This window comes from Schistocerca americana, chromosome 8 (assembly GCF_021461395.2).
Source record: "Schistocerca americana isolate TAMUIC-IGC-003095 chromosome 8, iqSchAmer2.1, whole genome shotgun sequence".
Lineage (NCBI taxonomy): Eukaryota > Metazoa > Arthropoda > Insecta > Orthoptera > Acrididae > Schistocerca > Schistocerca americana.
The window spans coordinates 118564695-118585806 of record NC_060126.1 but is presented as its reverse complement, the minus strand read 5'-3'; the positions used below and the strand labels follow the sequence as shown (position 1 = coordinate 118585806).

General features: G+C 43.5%; 1 protein-coding gene across 1 annotated transcript in view; it reads left to right on the top strand.

The window, feature by feature from the left end:
* The window catches only part of LOC124545076 (scavenger receptor class B member 1-like), a 354103-nt gene that overhangs the window by 252684 nt on the left and 80307 nt on the right, over window positions 1–21112 (top strand). Inside the window, exon 2 of the mRNA XM_047123885.1 lies at window positions 16128–16219. Within this exon, the coding sequence (XP_046979841.1) occupies window positions 16128–16219 (92 nt within the window). The remainder of the gene's footprint in view (window positions 1–16127; window positions 16220–21112) is intronic.

Below are 21112 nucleotides of genomic sequence, written 5' to 3'. Positions count from 1 at the left end.
CGAAAATTGGCGGCGAGCTAACTGTGGAGCACTACCGGGCATTGATGACAGGGATGGATGGCAGCTGCGCAGAGTTGTACGGAAGAATCGGGCTGGTGGTCGTTGGTTGGCGTGTACGGCGTGAAACGTCTGAAAGGAAACACCTTGCAACCAGTCGGGGCAATTTAATCTGTAGAACATTTTCGTGCGTTGCCTGGGTGACGGAGTCAATCTGAAAGGCACGATGCACCAACACAAGTATGCATCTATCCATGGGGTCCATGTCCACCCTTTGTTTTTCATCAACACGCGGCTCGCAGTGAACTTGAGTGGTTCTAAAAAAATGCAGTATGAGTTAACCGTACCACCCTGGCTACAAAACTCCCGGGTTAAAACCCAGTAGAGAATCTGTGGAAACACCTCGATCGGGCTGTTCACGCCATCGATCCTCAGGCGAGAAATTAAACGGCCACGGCATTGCAGTCAGCATGGCTCCACATCCCTTGTGGCACCTTCCAGAACGTCACTGACACTCTCCCTCCACGTCTCACAGCAGTCCACGTTGCACAGTGTGGTTGTTCCGGCTTTTGACAGGTGGTAACATTAATATGACTGCACAGTGTAAGTTCTATGTCTGATACTAAAATACTTCTTTGCTGAGGAATTCTTTTCCTGTAATAATCCTTTTACCTTCTCCAGTCTTCGGATGCTACTATTATTCTAGCAGAATTCGTTCAGTTCGTCTACTAAGCGGTTCTCAATTTTGACGTTTGTCACTATGTAACCCGGTGAGTTTTCTGAGACGTATTAAGTACGTGAAGAAGCCTGAGCAACTGTCCAGTCCAGCTCCATTACAAAGAAAGAGATCTGAATTAGATTAAAATCGCGTTTGCAATCTCTGATTCGTATTGCTTAGGTAACCACGAGTTCAGTGATGGTAGTCACTGTCCTATGAAACTGTTAATAAAGTAATGAAATTGGTCAGCTAAATTATGCACTGAAATCAATTTTCTCCAGCCTACTAATACCATTGATGGTAATGCTGAGTAAAAGACCATCCAATGGTCGAGATGGAAAAACTTCTATGTACACCAATCAGTTAATTCAGAAACTTGCAAGCTGCAGGCACCTCGACATATAAAAACACGGGCTCTGCCCACGTTTAGAGAATTATCACAACCACAGAGTCACCAATTTGAGTGCGAGGAGGCCGACCCACACCTCTGGCAAAAACCAGCAAAAACCCTTTCATTGCCATCAATCGACTATAGAGACCCTTTCCTTTTGGAGGAGGCACAATGCTGTGATGTTCCTGAGGTTAAAAAACCGTGGAGAGGCTCTCTCCTTACCACATATTGTTGCTGTTCTTCGTCAACTTCACTTTTGTTACTGGTAGTAGAGTGGATGTTGCGGACACATGTGCAGGTTTCCATCATTTAGAAGCAACCTTATGTAGATTCAAATCAATTGTATTCAAGATGTTTCGCCTTAGAATGCTCGTGGCAACTTTAGACATGTTTAGAATGCAAATACGCCACTAGGACCGTGGGCAACCAGCATTATGATTCCATCGATACGAAAGAGTTGTCGTGTTGCCCCTGTATATATGTTCATATTATGTGACTCCCCATGGTCAATTAATTTCTTTCACGATTCTCATTTCCCACAATTCATTTCAGCTCGTCCAATTATCACTCTTTGTAGGGCCTGGACGAGTGATTGTTTCTCATTTTTTTATGCATATTTACCTCGTCCTACAGCAAATCGGTAGCTCGCCATGTGTCCCAGACTTGTAGGATGGCTAATTCCTACTTTCTGAGACAAAACTACGTCGTTTTTATGTCTTTTTATCGTGAATGTTTCAACTTTCATTCACTGTCAGTTACTTGTCTGTAGTTCTTCTCTGTCCCCTTCATTATTTAACTCACTTATACAGCCCATAGAACCCCAGCTGTAGATGGTGAAGTTTATCTCCGTGATCAGGTGACAGATGGTTAGCTGAAGGGGGGGGGGGGGGGGGGGGGCGCAATGACTTTGTCTACTGATAGGGCAACAGTGACAGGCAATACCCCCACTTCCCATCTCAAAAGGCTGCAGTCCCAAACTAAACATAACTTTACCCTTGTGTGTTATTTCTTTTCTCTGATCTCTTCCTAATCAATGTTCTGTGCTCAGCTGTTTGTTCATTTCATTCAATAAGACCTGTAATTCCTGCTAACTTTTACAAAAGGTAACACAATTAACTGCGATTCTTATCATCGGTGTCAGTGAATCATGAATATAAATCCGATGCTTAACCTTGATTTTATTTCCGAGATTGCTTTTTCTTAGCTTGTATTTTAATCTTGCGTCAGAACTTTTATTTTCTTCATAGTCCCTTCAATGCAAACTGTCCGTCAAAAAAGTTTTGCGACTGATTTTATTCCTTGCGTGTTAACGACGTCAGCGCACTAGCTACGTTGGCAGCACGAACTAACACCTCTAAACAAAAGATGTGAAATCGGCCAGTCAGTTATGAGCAAGGAGTATGAAGTAGTTGGACGCGTGGCTGTAGTGTGTCAACGTTATTGTGATGCAAATCGAAATCGCAATGGAGTAACGAACTACCAACTCAACATTTTCAGAATGTTTTGAAGAAAAGAAACGTGTATGGAAAGTTTATCCTTCACTCCTTGACTTCCAACCAAAAACAACGACTCGTGGCCGAAAGCTGGCACCTGTCTGAAGACAAAGGAAAGCGGAGAAATCTTTTCTGGAAAAAAATCATCACGTGTGGCGAGACGTTGGGTTACCAATACGAGACTACCACAAGTGACAACAGTGAAGAGCGGAAAGACTCTCTGATGGTTCACGAAGACCGAAGAATGAGCGATTGTAACACGTAAATCCCAACGAAGGATTTACTGACTGTTGAGCGTACTTGTATGAACGCTCTGTTGTTGTATTTAAGTGTAGCGGGAGCACGAAGAGCATCTGCAGCATTAAAACCACCGTATTAACTTTTGTCTTTTTTTATTAATCCAGTCTCGAAACTTGGGGGTTATAGAGTGTTTGGAACATTTTATTTATTACAGACTGAACGGTAGAGGACAAAGCTGCATCCCTACCTCAGTAGTTTTTTAACCTGAACATTTCTCTCTTCGTCTTCCATTATCATTATGCCATCTGACATAATTAAAACTGCCTAGCAAGCTGTGTCATACGTTGCAAAACATATGTACTTTCACAAACGTGTAGAAGAAGAAACACGTTCTTTTGAATCCCAGAGATTAACTCGGCGGCCCTTTTGTAATTTTCTCGCAATTCCAGTGGCGTGATCCGTGCTCGTGACGCACTTGCATTCTTACTCCACACTGTCTCTATGTCTTGAAGGTCAGTGAATATCAACAAACAAGCAGATAACAGTTTCATTTCATTCTGAATTATGTCGAGGTTGGTTCTATCAGAAATAAACGAACCACGAACGCTGCCAGCTGTCGGTCAGAGAACAGCGTCAGCCACCTCCGAGACGCTTTACTTGATCCATTAAAGCGACCAAACATTTTAAGCAAATTAGAACTAGCAGGAGATCACACTCATCCAATCTTCTCTTTTGACATTTATGACGAAGCGTGTAAGATGTGTTTTCATTAATAACTTAGCACTGTTTTTGCGAAACTTGCGAGATTGTAAAGTGTTCTCTAAATCAAGTGTTCAAGACATTTTAGGAATGTTTTGAAAAAAAGAAACGTGTATGGAAAGTTTATCCTTCACTCCTTGGCTTCAACCAAAAACAACGGCGCGTGGACGCATACTGCCACCAGACTGAAAGATCTACAAACCGCGTGACGTGACATACAAAAACGATAGTTCAGTGTAAAAGAAACTTGTTGAGAAAATTGCAACACACATTACTTCGCCGTTGTCCTTCTACGAAATTTACTCAAATGTGACAGGACTTTGCAATTATTCCATTGCAAATATTTGCCTGACCAAACGGGAAAATTCGACATGCTCCACTCGTTCTTAACGCTCTTCACAGCTTCTGAAGCACGACGCACATAAAAAAATATTTATTTATGGAAATAACAGCTTTCAATTTAATTTACGATAAGATTGAGATACTGTATCGCCATGTTACAGCACCAGAATTCTGACTCAGTTTTATCCCTAAATATCGATGAGCGGACCATTGTTGACTAGTATGTGTAAAGAAAAACTTGTGGTACTTGTACTGTTACAATACTTCAGAGTGGTGTGCATTTAGTAGCCGGCCGCCGTGGCCGAGCCGTTCTAGGCGCTTCAGTCCGGAACCGCGCTGCTGCTGCGGTCGAGGTTCGAATCCTGCCTCGGGCAGGGCTGTGTGTGATGTCCTTAGATTAGTTAGGTTTAAGTAGTTCTAAGGGGACTGATGACCTGAGATGTTTAAGTCCCATAGTGCTCAGAGCCATTTGAACCATTTGTGCATTTAGTTGTAATGCTATTTAACCGTGGTAGTTTGAGAAACAAACACTTAGTGGACAATCTGCCTCAAGTCAGAAAACTAATCGAATATTATCTTCTCGTTCTAAGTTTGGCTTTCTTGGGAATATGTTAAATATAATTGTAGACTTAGCAATCTGTTGTAGACAGAGCAATTGATTGTTTTCCACAAAACCTTGTTAACACAACGATTGTGGTCCTGTTGAAAAGACCACCCTGGAGTGAGCCAGCAGCACTACGTGACCCGTGCGAGACTCTATGTCTGCCCCACCTGAAGGCGTGTGCAACGAGCACCACCTACCTGAGAAGACACAACTCGGAGAAATCGAAGCTGTGATCTCAGCGAGAAGTGGCGAAAGTAAACAGCTGTCTTGTACTGTATAACAACGTTTTGGCTATAAAAAACTTGTTGTCCCACGTGTTCGTTACGTAATTGTTATTTAAGTACACAGAAATCATATTACGTGTTACTAAGTTGTGTTTGTGTGAGTTTAGCGTAATGTAAAATACGCTGGTGCAATTTCATCTGCATTATGGATCCAAAGTATTTCGTACAGAAATGAAATTACACAGGCGAAAACAAGTTCTATGTGTTATGGATTCCCAAACAGATATAATGAGACAAAAATGCCTCCATTCAATTTCAATCGATTTCGCAGTTACCAAATATTCAGTGGTAAGTTTAACATTCACATTGGATTTGAATACAATTTGCTAATGGATGTTTTAGGTTATGTTACATAATTGAAACTTCCCAGCAAATTAAAACTGTGTTCTGGACCGATACTCGAACTCGGGACCTTTGCATTTCGTGGGCAAGTGCTCTATCAACTGAGCTACCCAAGCACAGCTCACGACCCGTCCTCAGAGCTTTAATTCCGCCAGTACCCAGTATCCTTTCTTCCAGGAGTGCTAGTTCTGGAAGGTTCGCAGGAGAGCTTCTGTGAAGTTGGGAATGCAGGAGATGATGTACTGGCGCAATTACAACTCAGTTGGTAAAGCGCTTGCCCTCGAAAGGCAAAGGTTAGCGTTCGAGTCTCGGTCCGGCATAAGGTTTTAATCTGCCAGTAAGTTTCATAATAGCGCACACTCCGCTGCAGACTGAATATTTCATTCTGGTACATTATTGTTTGCTGGTTTACTTGGCTTGAATATATTAAAATTCACTATTCAGGTGAGCCACAGGCATTTCAAAACTAGCGACATTATTTGGGAACTACCTGTACAGACGGAAAAACGGTAACTCACCCAGTTTCAAAACGACGGCTTGATTCAAATGCCGTGCCATGCATTTTACCGATCTGCCTAGCCTACCTATCTTCAGCTGCAGGACCGTCCAGAGAGGAATCGGAAGAAAAAAGGAACACACTGGAGACCGCGGCATTGTGGTAGGCATCAATATTGGTGTAGCCAGCCATAACGAACAATCAAAAACAATATCATATAACAGCCTTCAGGAACTGAAAGATAAAATAATATCTTTACAAAAGAAATGGGTGAAAATATTGAGAGAAGAATGTATCATTTTTAAGCAAATAGATCTATATGTGTAGTTCTATTACTTAATGTGTACTGATATTGACAATCAATCAGAAGTAGCGATCTATTCAAAATGAGTTTCGTTAAAAAAATTCTGGTCATGGAATTTGTTCTTGTAGTTGTGCTGGTAACAGCAAATTGTGTGACGTGCATACCTCACTGTTTTTCTATAAAAATATTAATAGGAAATGTGTGAATGTTTTCTGAACAATTACTGCACATTTAAAAATGCTCCAGACGTTCATAAGAGATCTTAGGAAAATAAAGCATTTTTCAAAGACGTGAGCAGTTTTATTTAGAAATTTGCTAGCAATGTTGAATATGCTGCACACCAAAAAATCGCGATTATGCATTCTTAATTGTGTTTGTTTTGTTTCCACTTAAACAACAACATGTGTTTTCTCTGTTAACTAATCTAAATCAAATATCAACTCACAAAAACTCATTTTAGCAGCCACACAATTCTTTTGGTGTTGGCTGCTTTTCATTGCGATCATCGCTTGGCTATGATGTCCCGGTAGGGTTGTTTGGTCTTGTCTCTAGGTGCTGTTGGTACAACTCTGTATTTTATTTCCGCTTCTTATATATAAACAGTCTATCGCTGTATTTGACATTGTCCGACATAATAGCAGTTTCATTGGTGGCCACCTCAAGTTGCTGGGAGTAGTAGAGAACGAGACACTTTGCGCTTTCTGTCAGTATCGCGTTAATGTTTCGAGGAACTAAACTGGGAACAGAAAAGGACAATGTTGCAACGCAGGGAGTGGTTATTGCAACATGGCACCATACCACGTTGCATCGAACTTGTGTTTCCCTTTCTTGATGAATACTTCGTGAATACAGTCTCTGATTTGGGTTATTGCAAATTTACTGGCGCAGAGATGGATTGGTCTCCATATTCACCACATATGACTCTGGGTGTCCACATCTTTGCGGTTCACGAAAGACACATTCCATCAGAATCATTCCACAACGCTGGATTAGCCTGAATCGACAATCTGTGTATCATCTGAATCCATTTCCGTTAAGACACTGCAGGAAATCACGGAAAATTTCATTGTTCATTTCCACCACCTCTGTACTGAGAGTGATGGACATTTCGAAAAGATTATGATGTGACTGCAAAGACTGCTTACAGAGGTCGAGTTTAATTATGGAAGCTGATACTGTACGAGCTGCAGAGAGTACGGAAACATCTATTAAAAGCTTACCGAGCGGTTACAAAATTTCTGTGTAAAATTCTTGCAGCTTTCACAATAAAAATATCTTGTGTTACACTCCACTATCGATTTTAGTTTTCGAGATTTTTAATTTTTGAATCAGGAAATCCTTCACTGGATACTTTGTATTAATTGGGCATACGAGGCGCTCCATTTTATATTTCATGAGCGCTTAACACCTTTGAATTTATGGTTACGATGAGTAAAGTCAGGCAATAGTGCATTAAGGCAATATGTGATGCAACATCCAGCATCCAGGCAGTTCGTGATGGCACTACATTGTACACGAACACGGATATCTAGGCACGGAGTGGTACACGCATGAAAAAAAGTTTTGCATCACCTCGGTTCCGAGAGTTCCGGAACCTGTACAGAGAATTGGAAGTGAGATAAACATAAACATTGTATATCCCCATAAAGCCAGACCTTCAGAGGTGGTGATCCAGGTTGCTGTACACACCAGTACCTCTAATGCCAAGTGGCGCGTCCTCTTGCATTGATGCATCGCTGTATTCGTCGTGGCATACTATCCACAAGTTCATCAAGCCGCTGTTGATCCAGATTGCCCCACACCTCAATGGCGCCTCGCCGTAGATGCCTCAGAGTGGTTGGTCGGTAACGTCGTCCATAACCACCCTTTTCAATCTATCGCAGGCATGTTCGATAGGGTTCATGTCTAGAGAACATGCTGGCCACTGTAGTCGAGCGATGTCGTTGTCCACAAGATGTGCACGATGGAAGTGCGAATTTTCGTCCATGAAGACGAATGCCTCACCAATATGCTGTCGACATGGTTGCACTATCAGTCGGAGGATGGCATTCATGTATCGTACAACCGTTACGGCGCCCTCCATGACCACCAGCGGCGTACTTCTGCCCCACATAATGCCACCCCAATACAGCAGGGAACCTTCACTTTGCTGCACTCGCTGGACAGTATGTTTAAGGCGTTCAACCTGACCGGGTTGCCTTCTAACACGTCTCCGACGATTGTCTGTTTCAAGGCATACGCAACACTCATGCCATCCTGATGCCATCCTGAGCGGTCCATTCGACATATAGTTGGGCCCATCTGTACTGCGCTGCATGGTGTCGTGGTTGCAAAGACGGACTTCGCCATGGACGTCGGGAGTGAAGTTGTGCACCATGCAGCCTATTGCACACAGTTTGAGTCGTAACACGACGTCCTAGTGCTGCATGAAAAGCATTATTCAACATGGTGGCGTTGCTGTCAGGGTGACTCTGAACCATAATCCACAGGTAGCGGTCATCCACTGCAGTAGTAGCAGGAGTTCTGGGAACCGGAGTGATGCTAAACTTTTTTTGATGTCTGTATATGCTAAAGCTTAGGAACTAACCTTGCCACGTGCAACTAATCTGCATCGCAATACGTCAGTTGAGTTGTTCGCACCAGACTGCCGGCGCAGTGCAATGTCTGGTCAACAGCGCGGACCTCCAACAGACAAAGGTAGCTTTCTTCTCGACATCAGAACAGAGCACAAAGACCTTATTCGTCTTTGCCATACCAAGCTCGAACAAGAGGTGACTTAGAGTAACAGCAAGCAACCCAAAACCACATGCCCCACATCCGGCAGTGATAGTAGTGGTAGAGAGCAAACCGGCACGCCTAATAAGGTTTGTCGCATCTCAAAGGCGTCAGGCTCGAGCCAGCCTGCCGGTTTCATTCTCATGGACGGAACTAATTATTTAGTCGAAGGATGAAGGGATAATTTTTGCGTTTTTGGTAGTACAATCTCAGTACTGATATGCAAATGTGTCTTACATTTTGATTGTGGAGCTTAGTGTTCCTCTATAACACAATATTTTTCCATTAACTGAACGCTGATTTGCACTTGGGTCTCGTTAGTGGTTTTTCTGTGCCCTGGCACGGTATTCAGCACGACGTGGGTGGCAAAGCGTTTCTAAGAAAAGAGTGCTGCGGTGTGTCGCATACTGCTACTTCAGACAATGTCTCCGTTACAGTGGCTGAGCCATCGGCCCACTCCTTGACTTGGTTAGCAGTGGAGGACAATCAAAGGTGGGCCTCGGCATTGGGAGCGGTGCTGGGTTCTGACCTGTACTTAAGTTCGTGGTCTTCTTACCGCTTGCAGATACGATCTCCTTGAGGCTGTATGGGCAGCCACCTGTATAATAAATATGGCTGGGAATTCTTATAGTATGGCTGCTGGCGCCGGGCCATCTCCCAGACCTGAGTAAAAGAGTTGCAGTTTCATGTATTTACATTGAGACTATCTTGTTCCACCTGATGGTATCGTCAATACAAAAACTGAAATATCTTCGTCTCCTTTATCTTTATGCAGTGACAAGCTTTTTTGGCCGGAAAGTGAAGCCACAATTAAAACTGTTCTTCTGTCATCTTTTACGATTTTAGAAACTACACTCTGCCTGCACATCTGTATATCTGCCTAGAGGTTGAAAATACCACTTCAATTGTAAATATATTTTGTTACCACGACCGGTTTCGGGCTCTCATAAGTCCATCCTCAGGTGTCGCAACTGTAATGAGGCCCCCCGAGCGCCTCGGTTGACGTGTACTAGACGCGGTGTCTCCTTGTTCTGCGCTCATAGGTAGCACACCGTGCCTAGTACTCGTTGCGACACCTGAGGATGGGCTTATAAGAGAAATTTATAACTGCAGCTGTATTTGCAACCTCTAGTGCAATGCTCAGTTGCGGATGTTCTTCCAACAAGGTTGTCCATATATTTCCGTTGTTGACGCTACCAGAAAATGAGGCGACTGGTACAATATTATCCACATTTGTTTGACTAGCGGCCCAAATATCCTGGTATCTTTTTTAAAACTTCAACCGGAGGTGACAGTAAGTGTTTCCAGAGTGAGAAACATCCCCCAGGCTGTGGCTAAGCCATGTCTCCGCAATATCCTTTCTTTCAGGGGTGCTAGTTCAACAAGGTTCGTAGGAGAGCTTCTGTAAAGTTTGGAAGCTAGGAGACGAGGTACTGGCAGGAGTAAAGCTGTGAGGACGGGGCGTGAGTCGTGCTTGGGTAGCTCAGTTGGTAAAGCACTTGCCCGCGAAAGGCAAAGGTCCCGAGTTCGAGCCTCGGTCCGGCACACAGTTTTAATCTGCCAGGAAGGTTCATGACAGTAAGTGTGTCTACAGGGAGTCTTTTCCAAAAGGCGACAGAGCGTTTCATATTCTGCTCTGTAACAGACAGGGGCAAAGCTGCATCCGACTACTTTACATCTTCAAAGCAGGGTTCATCATCCCTCACTTCCTCATTTTCACATCCCTCTCCCGCTGTAGCAATGACACTGTTCGACGAATGTGACCGCACTGAAATGGCAGCCACGGAGTCGTCGTCGCCATCCACTAGCAAAAAAGCAAAGAATGGCAGTCCACTATTTTGCTTTATACCTTGCACGTCTTCCTTCGTGAAGTTGTCTACTGTTTCTCTAAAGAAATTGAAAGATGAAAACAGTAGCACAAATTAGGCCCCATAACCTTTCGTTTGCCTTTTATATATGCCGAATAGCTAACATTGCAATTTGGCTGTCATTCCGTACCTCTTCTGGAGATGCAGCACTATTACTTGGTTCAATGACACTATAAATGTAAACCTCTTACTCAACTGTATAATACTTCGCACCGTGGCATTAAACAGGGGCAGTGGAGAAGAGCAGTGACAAACAAGCTGTACTTTAGAAGTTCATAATTGCCTACTATCGGAATAGTGGCCAAAATTTTCGCAAGCGATCGGTTGTTGGGGCTCATATGTGACACGTGTACTTTTTTCTCCTTGAAGTACGAGGTCGAGTTGATGATCTTTCTCTGTAAAGCCACGTACACACTAGGCCGTTTCAGGCCGACGAACTTCAGCCAGGCATGTACACACTAAGCCAACGAATGGCAGCCTAGTGTTTTGTTAGCCGAGATTCGTTTGGTGTCAATGGGCGGCAAATCAGAGCCAAAGAACGGTTGATCTTGGTTGTGGTTGGATCTGCTGGTGGCAAGATCAAAGCCTTGGCAGTTAGTTGGCGTTATGACCGGTCCTCTGGTGTGGACGCTGGTTTGAATGTTCATTAGTCCAGTTGCTTTTTGTTATGTCTCTGTAATGGGTGTCAATTTAGGTCGCATTCAGAATGTCACACTCAGAATGTTTTATTGATCGGTTTCAGTCTTTAATTTAACAAGATCGTCATCAGTAACTCCGAAAAACACTAGAGTTTAGTGTGAAATATGGAAAGAAGTTAAAGCTGACAAAATTTAATAGTGAACACGAATAGGCTTCTATAAACTGCAATTATAAAAATATACTGAAAAGACTACACGCCTGGAGGAAAATAACTTCGTTTTCAGAAAGTGATACGCACGGCGTAAGAAAGAAAATTGTATCTTTATTGACATCTTCTCGCCGTGAAAGAGAAACAAACAAAACAGGGAGTGACTAGTAGCTTTCTGCTGTAGCTATAGCTCTCCTAAAAGGTGTTACGTTCGGATATTTTCGGGCCTACACAATTAAATAACAGTTCGAAATCTGTAGCTCTCATTAGAGAAAAAATTATGAAATAGTCCACTGTCCAATTCAGCTTTAAGACATTAATTTCATTCCACCACACTGCTCCCCGTTTTTTAAGAGAGACGTCTTCCACCAGCAATGTTTCTTCATCTACTTCTTTTACAGTTGACAAGCTTCTTTCAGTAAAATAAAAATGCTGCACATGCGGCGACTGCTAAATCTTCATCTTTCCTTATAATATTCGCCAGTGAAATTGTAACTAAAGCGCTAGTTTATAACAATAACAAAACAGGAGCAATGTCTGTAAGCCACAAAAGTCAACTGCGATTTCACATGGGCGAATCAATTGGACTCAAGCCCTACGTTTAGAGTGAATGAGAAGCCAAACGCCAACGCACTGGTGACCAACTTTCGGCCTAGTAGTCACTGACGTTCGGTTGCTTCCGTTGGCGTAGTGCGTACGATGTCAGATCTATGTGATCCGACACAGTGTCTGATTTTCTACCTTTGTTATTGCGGCTGTGCAACGCGTCCACCTAGCTGACACGAACAGACCGAAATTGCACCTCCGAGTTTCAGAAGAGGTCACTCAGCTCTCAGGGAAATGGCCTTGCAGGCCGGGCCGTCATTCCCGTCTTAGATTGTCGCAGCAACTGTGTGTCCTCTACGCCAGCAAAGTTTGCTGTTTACCTCGACGCTACGGCCGTTAGTAGTACCGTTGCAAACAACTTTCGCAAGAGGCGTTGGCCGCCGAGAGTTACGTGATTCGAGGGAACGCAGCGCTTCCCGTGGACGCCGCCGTCACCTTGACCGTGAAAGCGCCGGCCGGCTACGGCGTGTGGCGTGACGTCACAGAGGTGAGGCACGCCTCTGCCGTCTGACGACTCTCGCTGTCTCTCCAAGGACGGCGGTTGCGTAACGCCCGCCTGCCTGAACCCTCCTCTCCACTGCGTTGCTCTTGTGCGTGTTTACCTTTTCGCGAATGTTTACACGAAATGCGACCAATCGAATCCGAAGTGGTATTCAAACGGTTCAAATGGCTCTGAGCACTATGGGACTTAACATCTATGGTCATCAGTCCCCTAGAACTTAGAACCACTAACTAACCTAAGTACATCACACACATCCATGCCCGAGGCAGGATTCGAACCTGCGACCGTAGCCGTCACGCGGTTCCAGACTGAAGCGCCTAGAACGGCACGGTCAAACCGGACGGCTGAAGTGGTATTCGTCATATTCGTCAGGACAGCACAGTGCTTGTTCTTGTTTGCGGCCTGTCCATGCAATAAAATAAAGATCGGAAATATAAAATGTTTTAACCATTATTTTCCCACAAAATTGTTGTTACTATTATTATGTTGGAACTATTTAACACATCCCTAGACTTCTTGTGGACGAAGCGTTTGATGCATTCATTACATGGGGAAAAATGCTCCAATCGGTGCACTTTAAAAGCTAGTATACTGCTGTTTTAAAGAATCTGATTGTAAAGTGGGTTACCTGCTGCCTCATTCTACCTTCCTCAGTATGTTTAAAAACTGTCCCAGAAATTTTGACATGCAAACGTATTTGCACAATTTTTAAATACAGCTCACACCTCACTCTGATAAGCACCCCTAATTATACCTTACTCACACCGATTAGTTCATCGCTGTAAGTCACTCATATCCATCCACCCCAACTTGCCCATTCTCTCACATTCATTCAGCTTAAGCAGTTGCTATTATTTCTTTGTGTCTTTCTGTCATTCTTCGCCTCACAGCCACTGTTTCCTTCGTTCTAGTACTATTGTCTCTTCTCGCAGACAATGTTTCCCTCTTGCTCTCTCTTATTGCTGCTATCTCATTCATTCCTTCCCACTCCTGCTGTCTCTTCTTACTGTCACAATCCCTCTGTTCCTCATTGTCATTGTCACAGACTCTCTCATTGCCACTAACTCTCATCCACTTCAACTTTCTCCTTCTCATTGTCTCTTCCCACCACTTTTTTCCTAGTACTGTCCCTGTCAAAAAGTTCCACTGCCACTGTCCTCCTCTCTTTCTCTTACATTGCCATTGTCTCCTTCCATCTTTATATATCACAAACACTGTCTACTATGTTACAAAATTTATTACTTTTCTGTCACTTTCCCATTACTATTGTCTCCACTCTCAGCATAAAAACGTGCTGATATGTTCGCATACCAAAATTTGTAGGGAGATTTTGGAAAGTTCTGAGTAAGGTACAAGGTACCTGGTACCCCACGTTGCAGGAAGCATTTTAAAATAGTACCATATTAGGCTTTTTTGCGTTCCAAAAGGAATATTTTTTCTTAGTACCCTTCGCTTCCCTGCTACATCAAGACATGTAACTTACAGAAAAAATACTTGATGGGTCATCAAAAGCTTGATTAGTTATCTGAAGCTGAAATAATGTAAAACTAATTTGACACCTCATACCGGACATGCACGAAAATTTAGCATGTGTTTTAATACTACAGCACATTCTAAAACCCTCTGATGATAACGGAGACTTTATAACATATTTCTCCGTTCTACGTCGCTTTATAAAATACGTTTCCTCGTGACACCAGATATTACGTCGGTATTTTGCTATTAAAGTAGAGTAAATCCGCTTTTACAACCATTACTTGACCGGTAGCTGGCTGAATGAGATTTTAGTGGCAATTTTAAACAGCTATACATTGATTACCAATCATAAAAGGAGACCACCGTAGTCGTCACATCAGTTAGCTGATTCTGAAGATCGTGATAATGAAGGTTATCGGAAAGTTGCGTATCTGCACAGTTTTATAATGACAAGAATATCCAGAACATTATATTGATTGCTATTGACTATATGTAGTATCCTTTGTAGTTTCTGCACTACTTTGTTCGTATGGGGCTATAGATCTCAGCATGACCACTTTATATTACTTTCTTCGTTTGCTGTAAAAATTGGTGGCGACTGGGATTCTAACCGAGACCGGTCCTTCTACGGACAAAAAATACTCTGCTGGACGATTAGAAACTCCAGATTGGCACTGAGGCACTTAAGCTCAATTTCGTTGGTAACGAACATCATATTCAAAATCTGTAGTAGCTTAACTAACCACAAGTACCACAAACTTCAAAAGTTATAACGTGATCCATAGATTTTATCTCCTTCCACTTGAGATACTTCGTACAAAACAAAATTGAGAGCCTACAAACTAAATTGTTTAGACGACAGTATGCAACAGTTGTCTGAAGACATATCTCTGATGCAAAAATACTGTAACTGTCAAATTACCGAGAAGTGTGAAACGCGCCAGTGTGAAATTTTACTTGATGTTCCATAAATATTAGCTTAATTCGTAACAGAATTACATGGTTTTCGAATGAGTTTTTTATAGACTCTTTTAGAAGAGCACAACAGTTGACTGAAGACATATCTCTGACGCAAAAATACTGTAACTGTCAAATGAGCGAGAAGTGTGAAACGCGCCAATGTGAAATTTTACTTGATGTTCCATAAATATTAGCTTAATTCGTAACAGAATTACATGGTTTTCGAATGAGTTTTTATAGACTCTTTTAGAAGAACACAACCCTTTCAGATTCCTATGTAATACATATATTAAAATAGTATTTTATAAATATATTAAAATGGGATGAACGTCTATAAGTCTATTTTTGTGACGTTCTTCGTTTCGCCACAGCTGATGCTTCGACTTGTAGAAATACGGAGCCACGTCATAAACGTATCTGTTATAATCCATAGTTAGGTTTTTCGTCATTTCTCTAAACAATTTTTGGAAAACGCCACATTCAGAGCTTGCAGTCTATCTCTAACGAACTCGTTTTATAATCGAGGTTGATCCTTAATGTTCTTTGTATAAAAATATGGCTGCCATTCGTATCACATTATTTGATGAAAAAATATTAGCACTCGATATTTAAAGGCTGTTCCTCCCGAAATCGAATTCAACAGTTCAGCGTCTGCATAATGGTGATTACTATTTGTTGTCAACTTTTTTCGAGTAGTAGAGTGTAAAATATATCTATTGACAACAGCTCTTTATCTACACAGTAACAGCATTCAATAGACGGAGATCTTTTCACTTGCTCTTTTCAGAAATATTAATTATTTCACAGCGAAATGAACTTCTCAGGTTACTGTTCACTGATAGTGCACTGGGCATCGCGATTGTACAAGGATTCGTAAACAGTCTTGTGATAATATCAATACACAGATGCACTCACAAACATTTTCGAAACTTCGATATACTGATTCTGTTGAACATGCTTCTCACGTGTTTTCCTTTCTAGATTCACTGTAATCTCTAGTTATTGCCCCAAAATTATATACCTCCACTGTAGTCGAATATGCAATTGATAGATACATGAAACACTTCTACAACGACAGATTTAGCCGTACACATGGATATTAACCATTCACTCATTGTTACAGGTATCCTTTGGCTCGTCATTGGAGGTGGACTTAGCCTGCTGTTTGGCTGTCTAAGCCTTATATGGACGCCGTTCGACATTATGATGAACGAGGTAAGATGATGATTTAAAGTTAATTGCGACATTGGTGGACTGGATACGCACGTCCATACCACCACACACTGCCAAACTTTAGCCATAAACATTCAGGGTACTTAAAAGTCTTTTCTTGATACGTCTTTACACATCACATCATAGGAATAACTTTCCTGAAGACAAAATGCCTACACCCTTCCACACCCCTCCCCCCCCCCCCCCCCACCTCCAACCACCACCTCCCTCTCCCCGCTTTTAAGCAACCCCTTGTGGACGATACAATATGGTAATATGTACGTTCAGTTGGGCCACTCTAACGTGAACTTGAAATTTTGTAGGCAAGAATGACAAAATTTTTAAAGGTACTTTTTTTTTTTTTTTTTTGGTCGTCAGTCTACTGACTGGTTTGATGCGGCCCGCCACGAATTCCTTTCCTGTGCTAACCTCTTCATTTCAGAGTAGCACTTGCAACCTACGTCCTCAATTATTTTCTTGATGTATTCCAATCTCTGTCTTCCTCTACAGTTTTTGCCCTCTACAGCTCCCTCTAGTACCATGGAAGTCATGTCCTCATGTCTTAGCAGATGACCTATCATCCTGTCCCTTCTTATCAGTGTTTTCCACATATTCCTTTCCTCTCGGATTCTGTGTAGAACCTCCTCATTCCTTACCTTATCAGTCCACCTAATTTTCAACATTCGTCTACAGCACCACATCTCAAATGCTTCGATTCTCCTCTGTTCCGGTTTTCCCACAGTCCATCTTTCACTACCATACAATGCTGTACTCCAGACGCACATCCTCAGAAATTTCTTCTTTAAATTAAGGCCGGTATTTGATATTAGTAGACTTCTCTTGGCCAGAAATGCCTTTTTTGCCATAGCGAGTCTGCTTTTGATGTCCTCCTTGCTCCGTCCGTCATTGGTTATTTTACTGCCTAGGTAGCAGAATTCTTTAACTTCATTGACTTCGTGACCATCAATCCTGATTTTAAGTTTCTCGCTGTTCTCATTTCTACTACTTCTCATTACCTTCGTCTTTCTCCGATTTACTCTCAAACCATACTGTGTACTCATTAGACTGTTCATTCCGTTCAGCAGATCATTTAATTCTTCTTCACTTTCACTCAGGATAGCAATGTCATCAGCGAATCGTATCATTGATATCCTTTCACGTTGTATTTTAATTTTACTCCTGAACCTTTCTTTTATTTCCATCATTGCTTTCTTGATGTACAGATTGAAGAGTAGGGGCGAAAGGCTACATCCTTGTCTTACACCCTTCTTAATACGAGCACTTCGTTCATGATCGTCCACTCTTATTATTCCCTCTTGGTTGTTGTACATATTGTATATGACCCGTCTCGCCCAATGGCCTACCCCTACTTTTTTCAGAATCTCGAACAGCTTGCACCATTTTATATTGTCGAACGCTTTTTCCAGGTCGACAAATCCTATGAAAGTGTCTTGATTTTTCTTTAGCCTTGCTTCCATTATTAGCCGTAACGTCAGAATGGCCTCTCTCGTCCCTTTACTTTTCCTAAAGCCAAACTGATCGTCACCTAGCGCATTCTCAATTATCTTTTCCATTCTTCTGTATATTATTCTTGTAAGCAGCTTCGATGCATGAGCTGTTAAGCTGATTGTGCGATAATTCTCGCACTTGTCAGCTCTTGCCGTCTTCGGAATTGTGTGGATGATGCTTTTCCGAAAGTCAGATGGTATATCGCCAGACTCATATATTCTACACACCAACGTGAATAGTCGTTTTGTTGCCACTTCCCACAATGATTTTAGAAATTCTGATGGAATGTTATCTATCCCTTCTGCCTTATTTGACCGTAAGTCCTCCAAAGCTCTTTTAAATTCCGATTCTAATACTGGATCCCCTATCTCCTCTAAATCGACTCCTGTTTCTTCTTCTATCACATCAGACAAATCTTCACCCTCATAGAGGCTTTCAGTGTATTCTTTCCACCTATCTGCTCTCTCCTCTGCATTTAACAGTGGAATTCCCATTGCACTCTTAATGTTACCACCGTTGCTTTTAATGTCACCAAAGGTTGTTTTGACTTTCCTGTTAGCTGAGTATGTCCTTCCGACAATCATATCTTTTTCGATGTCTTCACATTTTTCCTGCAGCCATTTCGTCTTAGCTTCCCTACACTTCCTATTTATTTCATTCCTCAGCGACTTGTATTTCTGCATTCCTGATTTTCCCGGAACATGTTTGTACTACCTCCTTTCATCAATCAACTGAAGTATTTCTTCTGTTACCCATAGTTTCTTCGCAGCTACCATCCTTGTACATATGTTATTCTTCCCAACTTCTGTGATGGCCCTTTTTAGAGATGTCCATTCCTCTTCAACTGTACTGCCTACTGCGCTATTCCTTATTGCTGTATCTATAGCGTTAGAGAACGTCAAACGTATCTCGTCATTCCTTAGTACTTCCGTATCCCACTTCTTTGCGTATTGATTCTTCCTGACTAATGTCTTGAACTTCAGCCTACTCTTCATCACTACTACACTCCTGGAAATGGAAAAAAGAACACATTGACACCGGTGTGTCAGACCCACCATACTTGCTCCGGACACTGCGAGAGGGCTGTACAAGCAATGATCACACGCACGGCACAGTGGACACACCAGGAACCGCGGTGTTGGCCGTCGAATGGCGCTAGCTGCGCAGCATTTGTGCACCGCCGCCGTCAGTGTCAGCCAGTTTGCCGTGGCATACGGAGCTCCATCGTAGTCTTTAACACTGGTAGCATGCCGCGACAGCGTGGACGTGAACCGCATGTGCAGTTGACGGACTTTGAGCGAGGGCGTATAGTGGGCATGCGGGAGGCCGGGTGGACGTACCGCCGAATTGCTCAACACGTGGGGCGTGAGGTCTCCACAGTACATCGATGTTGTCGCCAGTGGTCGGCGGAAGGTGCACGTGCCCGTCGACCTGGGACCGGACCGCAGCGACGCACGGATGCACGCCAAGACCGTAGGATCCTACGCAGTGCCGTAGGAGACCGCACCGCCACTTCCCAGCAAATTAGGGACACTGTTGCTCCTGGGGTATCGGCGAGGACCATTCGCAACCGTCTCCATGAAGCTGGGCTACGGTCCCGCACACCGTTAGGCCGTCTTCCGCTCACGCCTCAACATCGTGCAGCCCGCCTCCAGTGGTGTCGCGACAGGCGTGAATGGAGGGACGAATGGAGACGTGTCGTCCTCAGCGATGAGAGTCGCTTCTGCCTTGGTGCCAATGATGGTCGTATGCGTGTTTGGCGCCGTGCAGGTGAGCGCCACAATCAGGACTGCATACGACCGAGGCACACAGGGTCAACACCCGGCATCATGGTGTGGGGAGCGATCTCCTACACTGGCCGTACACCACTGGTGATCGTCGAGGGGACACTGAATAGTGCACGGTACATCCAAACCGTCATCGAACCCATCGTTCTACCATTCCTAGACCGGCAAGGGAACTTGCTGTTCCAACAGGACAATGCACGTCCGCATGTATCCCGTGCCACCCAACGTGCTCTAGAAAGTGTAAGTCAACTACCCTGGCCAGCAAGATCTCCGGATCTGTCCCCCATTGAGCATGTTTGGGACTGGATGAAGCGTCGTCTCACGCGGTCTGCACGTCCAGCACGAACGCTGGTCCAACTGAGGCGCCAGGTGGAAATGGCATGGCAAGCCGTTCCACAGGACTACATCCAGCATCTCTACGATCGTCTCCATGGGAGAATAGCAGCCTGCATTGCTGCGAAAGGTGGATATACACTGTACTAGTGCCGACAATGTGCATGCTCTGTTGCCTGTGTCTATGTGCCTGTGGTTCTGTCAGTGTGATCATGTGATGTATCTGACCCCAGGAATGTGTCAATAAAGTTTCCCCTTCCTGGGACAATGAATTCACGGTGTTCTTATTTCAATTTCCAGGAGTGTATATTGTGATCTGAGTCTCTTTCATTCCTTGTCCCAAGCCCATATTCTCCTGTAACCTTTTCTTCTGCTCCTTCCCCTACAACTGCATTCCAGTCGCCCATGACTTTTAGATTTTCGTCCCCCTTTTCATACTGCATTACCCTTTCAATATCCTCATACACTTTCTCTATCTGTTCATCTTCAGCTTGCGACGTCGGCATGTATACCTGAACTATCGTTGTCGGTGTTGGTCTGCTGTAGATTCTGAATAGAACAACCCGGTCACTGAACTGTCCACAGTAACACACCCTCTGCCTTACCTCCCGATTCATAACGAATCCTACACCTGTTATACCAATTTCTGCTGCTGTTGATATTACCCGATACTCATCTGACCAGAAATCCTTGTCTTCCTTCCCCTTCACTTCACTGACCCCTACTATATCTAGATTGAGCCTTTGCATTTCCCTTTTCTGATTTTCTAGTTTCCCTACCACGTTCAAGCTTCTGACATTCCACGCCCCGACTCGTAGAACGTTATCCTTTCGTTGATTACTCAATCTTTTTCTCATGGTAACCTCCCCCTTGGCAGTCCCCTCCCGGAGATCCGAATGGGGGACTATACCGGAACTTTTTGCCAATGGAGAGATCATCATGACACTTCTTCAATTACAGGCCACATGTCCTGTGGATACACGTTATGTGTCTTTAATGCAGTGGTTTCCATTGCCTTCTGTATCCTCATGTCGTTGATCATTGCTGATTCTTCCGCCTTTGGGGGCAATTTCCCACCCCTAGGACAAGAGAGTGCCCTGAACCTCTATCCGCTCCTCCGCCCACTTTGACAAGGCCGTTGGCAGAATGAGGCTGACTTCTTATGCCGGAAGTCTTTGGCGGCCAATGCTGATTATTTATGAAAATTTAGGCAGTGGTGGGGATCGAACCCGGGACCGAGGACGTTTAGATTATGAATCAAAGACGC